This window comes from Caretta caretta, chromosome 1 (genome assembly GCF_965140235.1).
Source record: "Caretta caretta isolate rCarCar2 chromosome 1, rCarCar1.hap1, whole genome shotgun sequence".
Lineage (NCBI taxonomy): Eukaryota > Metazoa > Chordata > Testudines > Cheloniidae > Caretta > Caretta caretta.
Window position 1 is genome coordinate 208059692 of NC_134206.1, and position 9364 is coordinate 208069055.

At 47.3% G+C, this 9364-nt stretch overlaps 1 protein-coding gene across 1 annotated transcript in view; it reads right to left on the bottom strand.

The window, feature by feature from the left end:
- Window positions 1-1800, bottom strand: part of METTL16 (methyltransferase 16, RNA N6-adenosine) — a 32164-nt gene extending 30364 nt beyond the window's left edge. Inside the window, exons 1-2 of the mRNA XM_048819293.2 lie at window positions 1463-1800; window positions 239-438 (exon numbers count right to left, since the gene is read on the bottom strand). Of these exons, the coding sequence (XP_048675250.1) occupies window positions 239-438; window positions 1463-1590 (328 nt within the window). The 5' untranslated portion in view covers window positions 1591-1800. The remainder of the gene's footprint in view (window positions 1-238; window positions 439-1462) is intronic.
- Between the last annotated feature and the right edge of the window lie 7564 nt (window positions 1801-9364).

Here is a 9364-nt window from a genome sequence, read left to right on the forward strand (position 1 = left end):
CTGTGGGAAGAAGCTTAGTCCATAAAGGAGCCAACCCCAATAAGGCTAGAGATTGGACAGCCAGTCTCTCATAAGCACAAATACTTTTGTTGTTTGGAACATGTAATTTTTATCCCCCCATATCAATGGATATAAAGCAAGATCTCTTAGTTAATGTCATTTCCAAACTCTTAAACTGAAGAACCAGACAAACCTGGTCAAACAGAAAGTTGTCTAATCCCCAATATATGATACATACCTATGTCAATTCCCCTTCTAAGAGCTTGTTTATCACCATCTTGATGGCCAATTAAATCTTCCACCCAATGGATATAGTTAAGCCTCAAGGGAACAGTAGGAATAAGCCTCTCTAATGGAATATCAATTGTAAGTCCAAAGTCTTCTTTCAAAAGGGTGCACGTCAGAGCTCTCACAGCTTCTGGATCCTTGAAATTTAGGCTGCAAGGCATAAAATGCAATTAACAGAAAAAAATCCTTGCATTATAGTTGGCACCAAGCACCAATATTTAGTTTTATGCATTACAGTAACAAGTGTCTTGTCAGCATTAATTAAAAGTATCATGAGGATAAAATCATAAACCACATATTCAAAACAAGAAATATCTCCTTAAATGGGATGGTTTTGAAGAAAACTTGTTTCTACACATAAAAACAAAATCCATCAAAAATAATTCAATTCCAGTAACAAAACTCAAGCGGACCACAGAGACTGTTTAGGCAGTATTCCTTAGCATCTGAGAAGGAAAAAGCCTTAAGTGCTGGTTCTGGGACAAACCCAACCCTCAAAACACACATCCTTTTCTGTACTAACTATTATATTATGAGGGAATTTATTTCTTCAGTTTGTATTTTGAAAAGTTAAACATCTACATAAGGCAAACACTCAAAATTGGGACATGCCAGTAAAACTGTAGCTCTGTCCCTCGTGTAGGGGTATTCTGATTAAGTCTAATCACATACTGTTTTCCCCACAGCATCCCCGGCTCATCCAGGGCTACTAAGTGTGGACGGTGTTCCGGGGATGACCGGTGGTTGGGTAGCAAGGGAGGCTAAGCCCATGTCTACACTTCAGAGCCACAGCTGCAGCAGAATGCCCTTATCGGGTCAGCAACCCCATCTGTCAGAGCTACAGCGACCTACACGCTCGCCTGTGGCTGGGGAAGAGGGGGGCGGGGGAGGGGGTGTTTCCCAGCGAGGGAAGGGTTGTTGCCAGGACAGCGACGCTGGAGGCGCGGGTTGGAGGGTGCGGGGGCGCCCCCGGCACGGGGACACCGGCCCACAGGCCGCCGGCGCACGGCGATGGCGGGAGAGGGAACGGGGCTCCCCGGGGCTGCCCCATGTGTCCGCGCTGACGCTCAGCTGCCGCCGCGGGGCCCTGGGCAACGGCGGCGGAAAATCCCAGCCCCCAGCGGGCCGCGGCCGCCGAGCCCCGTCAGACCTCCCCGCGCCCCCGGGGACCCACCTAGCCCGGCCGGAGAGGCTGGTCTGCACGTGCTGCCGGAAGGCCGGGTAGCGGGACGCCAGGTAGGCGAAGTCCGGCGGTTTGTCCCGGTAACGGTTTCTCGCGTGCATAGACTTATTCAGCGCCATGGCGGGAGGGGAGGGGCGGGGCGGCGCGAGGCGAGGCGGCGGCGACTTGGGGGAGGGGGGCGTCGTCACGCGCACGAACAGGGCCGCGGCCCCGCGCACGCGCTGCGAGAGGGGAAGCGAGCGGGCCCGCGAGCCACCGCAGCCTTCCCCCGACAGGCCTCTACTAACTGCACATGCGCCCCCGTCCCATCCTGCATTGCGGACAGCCTGCGCCAGCCATTTAGCTGCGAGCCGTTAAGCCCGTCTCCGAATCCCTCCCCCACGTCGCAGCTCCGCCCCCTGGGGCCGGCTCCTGCTGGGAGCGTGACACCGGGCAGATGGGCGGGGGCGGGGCGCGCGCGCGACGCTAGCTGGGGGAGGAGCGGTCACCCCTCCCCCTGCCCCCGCGCCCCATGGAAGGCGGGACTCGCGCGGGGGAGGGGGGACTCTGAGGAACTTCCCCGCGGCGGGCGGGGAGCAAGGAGCAGCTGCGGGGGCTTTGGGAGGAAGTAAAACCTCCCCCTCCTGGAGCCCCCACTCCCGGCAGCCGCCGCGGGCAGAGTGATGCCCCTGCTGTTCTCGCGGCTCTGCTTGCTGGAGGCGTCAGTTTAGCTAAATTGGCCCCTCCCGCACATTCCCCCACCAGCTCCAGAGCCTGAGCATCAGGCTCTCCTTAGGCAGAGGGGGCCGCGGAGACACGCAGCGCAGGCTCGTCCCGAGGCTCACCGCCGCGATGAGAGCTAGGGCTGGGAAGCCGCTCTGCTCGGCTTTGAAACTGTCCCCACTCGGGGAAGGAGGGCGGCAGGGTGGTCGTTTTAACCTGTAAAGAGGGTTTGTAGGATTCTTAGTGGCTCTGTTGTTTGCTTTCACGTTTGTCTAAAAGGGTGGCAGAGCGGGGGTTTCTCTACGATTCCTGGTGAGATTCCAGATTGTTTTAGTCGCTAGCTCTGACCCTGAGAGGAGATGGAATCATCCACGTGTGCGATAATTGGATATTTGTCCTGCTTTGGCATCGTCATCCGGGCCATCATGGCTGTTACCGTCACCATCACATGCTGAGACCTGGTGGCTTACAGTTTTATCACCAGTTATATCTATCTCACGCTTACCTTGAATCACAAAGTCCTCTAGAGCACGGGTTCTCAACTTTTTTCTTGCTGAGGACCCCCCTCAACATGCTATAAAAATAGCAGGGCCCAGTGGCGGGGGAGGGGAACCCTTGGGCATAGGCATAGTTTTACTTCTATTTGCGGGGGCAAGAGCTGGGGGGGCTCCAGCCAGCTCTTCACTGTGGGGTCCAGGGACGGAGTGCCACTTCCATCCCCTGACTAGCTCAGGAGGCAACCCAGCCTGTCTGGGCTGTGGGGGGATGCAACCAAAAAATATAACTCAAAGGGGGGGGACTCAGTTCAAAAAGTTTGAAAACTGCTCAGGCTGCAGGGAGTGGGTAGCTAGGGGTTACGTGCAGGCAGGGGGGTAACTAGGTACTGTGTATGGGTGCGGGGGGGGCTCCCAGGGTTGCTCCCAGCTTCAGCCCCACACTGCTCCTGGCTGGGGGTGGAGGGGCACTGGGGCTCCCAGCTTCAGCCCCACACCTCTCCCAGCTTTGGGGGCTTGAGGGGGTGCTGGCATCGGCCCTGCGTCACTCCTAGCTGGGGTGTCCTGTGCCGCTCCCAGCTGGGGTGGAGGGGCCGCTGGCTTTAGCTCCATGCCACTCCAGGCTGGGGTGAGGGGGTCACCACCTTTAGCCCTGTGCCGCTCCTAGCTTTGGGGCAGGGGGGGCCACCGCCTTTAGCACTCGGGCTTGGGGCCAGCTGCTGGGCTCCGCAGACGCCTGTATGAGAACCGCTGCTCTAGGGACATGGCTGTTGATTTTTCATGGAAGGCACTGAGATACAGTGATGGGCACCACTATAAAACTCTAAGATTGAACCCACTGATGACGTGAGCATCTTTGGGGCAAGGACCACTTTTTGTGGTGCTAGGCACTGTGCACATACAATGGGGCCCCAATCCTGAGTTTGATTGCTAGACTCTACCACAGTACAAAAAATCACCACTACTAAGCCTTCTTGTTCCCAATCCTGGGGTGAGGGAAGTAGACAGTATCAACTATGTGCTGAGTAACCCCTGAGATATAACTGCCAGAAAGACTAAACCGTTAAACTTATGAACAGAGTGAATTTAAACATGAGGTTAAATACAAAACAATTAAAAATAATTAAGAGACAGAAAAAACACCTAGTATTGCATATTCTTCCTTCTCTTTTGTCAATTTAGAGCAATGGCCTTATTTTTCAGGCCAGGGCCCGATTGTGCTAAAGTGCTGAAAGCAGAGATGGCAAGTGACAGTGTCTGTCCCAAAAAATTTATAAATTTAAAGCAACAAGACACAATAAGTGGATGAGACAAGTGGGCAAGAGTAGAATGAAATGAAACAAACAAAAGGATATGCACTATTCTTAGCCAATCAGAAATGTGATCACAATTTGCCACTTGTCCAGCCATTATCTGACTGTACTTTCCTGCAAACAATACAGAAGAGATGAGTTCTGAAGAGATGAATTCTGATGGATTCTGACTGAGCACATTTCCCACTTCCCACATAAGTGCGTATCAGAGTAGAGAACTGAATTTTGGGGGCTGTCATCACTGGTAGAGGTAAGACAGACATGAACCTTACTGTAAGATATAAGGTCAGATAGGTAGGGAAGAGTTAGACTGTGAAGGGCTTTGAGAGTACAGACCAGACGTTTGAGTCTGATACAGTGGAATAAGGGAAGCACTCAAAATTAGGAAATGCCAGTGCAACTGTAGCTTTGTCCCCAGCATATGTATATTTTGATTAAATCCATTATTCCTTTAAGGCAGGGGTGGGCAAACATTTTGGCCCAAGGGCCACATCTGGGTATGGAAATTGTATGGCAGGCCATGACTGCTCATGAAATTGGGGGTTGGGGTGTGGGCTCCAGCTGGGGGTGCGGGTTCTGGGGTGGGGCCAGAAATGAAGAGTTCAGGGTGTAGGAGGGGGCTCCGGCTGGGGGATGCAGGCTCTGGGATGGGGCTGGGATGTGGGGTTGGGGGTGCAGGAGAGTGCTCCAGGCTGGGACTGAGGGGTTTGGAGGGCAGGACGGGGATCAGGGCTGGGGCGCAGGAGGGGGTCGGGGTGCAGGCTTTGGGTGGCACTTACCTCAATCAGCTCCCAGAAGCAGCAGCATGTCCCCCCTCCGGCTCCTACGTGGAGGTGTGGCTCTGTGTGCTGCCCTGTCCACAGGCACCACCCCTGCAGCTCCCATTGGCCATGGTTCCTGACCAATGGATGCTGTGGGGGTGACACTAGGGGTGAGGGCAGCGTGCTGAACCCCCTTGCTGCCCCTACGTGTAGGAGCTGGAGGGAGGACATGCCACTGCTTCTGGGAGCCACAGCACACGCAAAGCGGGGCAAGCCCCTGACGCCACTGAAGGGCTGGATGCGGCTCCCGAGCCATAGTTTGCCCACCCCTGCTTTAAGGGAATAATATACAATCCTATTACCTTAAATAGTTATTCAGACACTTCACTTTAAACAGATTGGATTAGATAAAATAGTAAAACAAATTTATTAATTACAAAGAGATAGATTTTAAGTGAGCATAAATAATGAGGCATAAAAGTCAGAAATGGTTACAAGAAAAATAAAGATAAAATGCCTACTAATATCTACTTAAGAAACCAATTTAGTTGCAAAACAAACTTTCTCACCACATGCTCCAGCAAATTATTAACCAAATTTTCAGGTCAGAACCCTGCCCTCAGTGTCCAATAGCTGTTTTATCTGCTCAGGTGCAGAGGATGAGGTGGACAGGAGGAGAGAGAGGGGTGCCTTAGGGTGTTTCTCCCCTCTTTTTGTAGTTTTAGTCCCCTTCTTGAAAAACATTTCCAGCTGAGACCCAGGAGACAAAGAGTCCATGTGGAAGGATATTCTCTGATGTTTTTTTTCACCTGTTTGAACTTCCTTTGTTTTCCCTCCTGCTTGATGACTCTGTTTACTGCTTAAATACAAATTAAAGCAGGCACACATTCATTTGTTTAGGATAGACCTGTTTGCTGACTTCTACTTGGGCAGGGCTGTGGTGTTTGGAACAGGTATTAATGTCGTACAGAAAAATCGTATAACTTCACATATGTTTTCACACATATTTTATCAGAATAATACTGAGCAGCAAATTATGAGTTTTCATAGATTCATAGATTCATAGATATTAAGGCCAGAAGGGACCATTATGATCATCTAGTCTGACCTCCTGCACAATGCAGGCCACAGAATTTCACCCACCACTCCTAAAAAAGACCTCACACCTATATCTGTGCTATTGAAGTCCTCAAATTGTAGTTTGAAGACCTCAAGGAGCAGAGAATCCTCCAGCAAGTGACCCGTGCCCCATGCTACAGAGGAAGGCGAAAAAGTTTTCAAATGATAACTTACAAGGCATACCTTGTACAAAGATTATTACAATAGGGTGTAGGGTGTGAATACAGAGGTGTGTTCTGTCACACCCTCTTTCTCAGAGCCTAGCTACAACTTGGACTTCTTGAGATACAGAAGAATTGGCGATGATTAGAAGATGGTGGTCTTTCTGCCTCAGCCTAAAGGAGGGTTGGTATCAATTTACAGTCACATACCCCCTACAGTAAGTGCTCTAAAAACTTTTTGTGACCGCTGTGTTGCTTCTTAGGGCACCCAGAACTGTGGGTCACCTTGTCACCACCTGCCTCCAGTATGAGGGGGCCTTGCTTGTGCTGGCTGGGTGTTGGTTCCCTAACACAATCAGCCTGTCAGCAACTCAAGCTCTATCCTCTGAGCTACACCAGCTCTGTCTTTGCCTTGTAGGTTGACAACAGATTCCCCCCCAGACCATGAGCCCATTCAGTGTCCCCCTATGTTATCCAGCCGCTGATCACTGGATATCCACAGAAATCTCAGATCCTCTGTTTCCAAAGGAACAATGTACCCCAGTTTCACCTTACACCTTTGCTCCTGTACTATGCATGGAACTTGAGTTCAGTTATTTAAAAAAAAAAAAAAAAAAAAGAATAGAGATTAAATTAAAAAGCTGTGTAAGAGATGGGAACATATGGTTACATATAAAACAACATCATAACATGCCTTCTAAAGCTTAACCTTAACTAACAAGTTATCTTCCTATTTTAAGAAGTTTATCCCACCCAAAGTTCTTCAGTGTTTCCAACCAAGCCTGGTTGAAAAGACCCCTTCTCATAAGATGAAGTTTGCTGGCAGCTTGTCTTCACAGATTGAAGAGATCTATAGGGGTTCATCTGCATGCCAGATATAGTTTCAAAAGTTCATTGTCTCACCCCTAAACACAATAACTCCTGCTGCTCTTCTTATTAATCTCCTCTCCTAGAAGATTTCACAATTCTTCATTAGCATTTGGCTGACACATGTGAGTGGATGCCCACTGTGAAGCATACAATGTTCAAAATGCACATGACCAGACAGAAATAAGCATCTTTCCCCCCTCTTGCAGTTACTAAGGAGAATGGGAGATAGGCCAGCAAGGGATCCATTCTCCCAGATAGCCAGCAGCTGTTTGTAACTCCCGGAGCAGTTCAGCCAGTCACAGAACAGCATCATGGCTGAGCGTGATGCTGGAGAAGGTACCTCTGGTGAGTATGCAAGTCCAATTAATATTTGGAGGTCACATATTATTATACTCTGTTTAATTAAAAAAAAATTATGAAGTACAGTATCTATTTGCTTCCCAGTAGCTGCACCAGGTAGGCAGAGAGTGCCCCAGTGTTTACGTGCGGAGATCTACCACACCTCATTTTCTTCTTTTGTTATCAATGGTAGCAGATACTGTAATCAAGAAGAGTAATTAAAGAGAAATTGCTTCTAAAGTTGGCATCTTTCAGTCACTTCTCTGACAGTCAACTGAACCATGTAAAATTGCAAATATGAATCAAAAACAGACAGAGCAGGGATAATGTGAAAAAAAAACCCTTTTATATTGGCTTGAGCAGGCATGAAATGATGCAACTGTAAGTGTTCAGGCCTCTGGAAATTCACAGCAGTACAGTTAACTGTATTCAGAAGGATTCTGGAGATACATGGCAGTACAATTATAATTTGCACCATTAATTGATTATTGATTATTTTTTAATTATTTAAAAACCTTATTGATTACATTAAGCAGTGACCAATGTATTTTAAAATCTAAATGTTTTATATGATTACCACTTTAGATTTAATTGTTCATGGAATTGCAGTGAATTGACAATTATATATTTATAAATGTTGGAGTTTATGATTTGGTTCGCCCCCCCGCTTTTCTGGAATGGTCCATGGCATCAAGAATGGATCCATCATTGGTGTAAGGCATACCTGTGCTTGTCTGTATCACATGTACTAAATGTGATAATGACTTTCACTGTGTGAAACAGCCTTAAGGATGCTCTATGGTACTTTTTAACTGTTCAGAATGTGTTTTTTCTGTTACTTTAATATATTAAGAAATGGTCTTGATGACAACAATATGTGTTTTTCTTCCTGCTTTTAGGGCTTTTGGTTTACTTTGTGTATTTACCTTAACATCATTTGATTTTAACGAATTAAGTGCATGCTTGGTGTAAAATAATCTTGTAAAATTCAAAGATCATAACAGTAGTTGCTTTAAACAATCCTGAAAACTTTCTTTCCCTTATAAACTTTGTTTCCTTGTCTTTGAATATCTATAGTGTCCCTAGAGCAGTTGTTGTTATATAGTTGTATGTTTACAAGTAAAGTTTGGGTTGTAAAAAGGATAAAAATCTTATGAAGGCACTTACGTCCAGCTACGTCAAGTGTCTATACTAAAATGCAGCTCCCACTGATGTAACTCACCCACTACACTGACTTAATCACTCCACCTATGGGAGAGGCGTAGCGCTTAGGTCGATGTAGTTAGATCGATGCAGTGTCAGTATAGATCAGCGATATACAGACGGAGGCTTGCGAGCCACAAGTGGCTCTTTAATGTGTAGCCTGTGGCTCTTTGTAGCACATATTAAAACACTGTGTGATATAATTATTAGCCAATCAGGGTGCTTTTACTGTTATTAACCAATTGTAGTTGATAAAATAATAATACTTGGTCAGTCATTTTGCTGTGACAACTATATATATACTGTATAAATATGAATATATAGTACTATAGTAAATGAAACAATGAATTCACGCTACTGTGGCTCTTCCGGGTAATGTTGATTGATCGCTAATTTGGTTCCTGAACTACTGAGGTCTGAGGATCACTGGTGTAGACTCTGTGTTGCTTACACTGACTGTTGCTACTTTTCAGAAGCCATCCCACAATGCCCCACACTGACAGTTAAATTGGGGCAAGCACTCCTGGTGATGACACAAGAAGTGTAGTGTGGACATGTAAAACCGATTCAATTACAACCATGGCTGTACGTTGATGTAACTTAGGTAAACTTAATTTAGTAGTGTAGACTTGGCCTAAGTGAAGTCATTTGGTTAAAGGAACTGGCCCCAATTGAGAAGAGTGAGCAGGGCTAGCTAATAGAACATTGGAACGGATTAGATGATCTGGGTTTTATTGACGCACTGCCTCTGACCTGAGCAATGACAAGCAAGTTATTTCACTTCTATGTCACGGGTTTCCCCAACTGTAAATAATAATGATACTGACCTTCTTTGTAAAGCACTTGGAGATCTACAGAAATGTGCTATATGAGGGCACATTATTTTTATTATAGAGCTTTAAATAGAAAGGGGATCTTAACATTAACTATA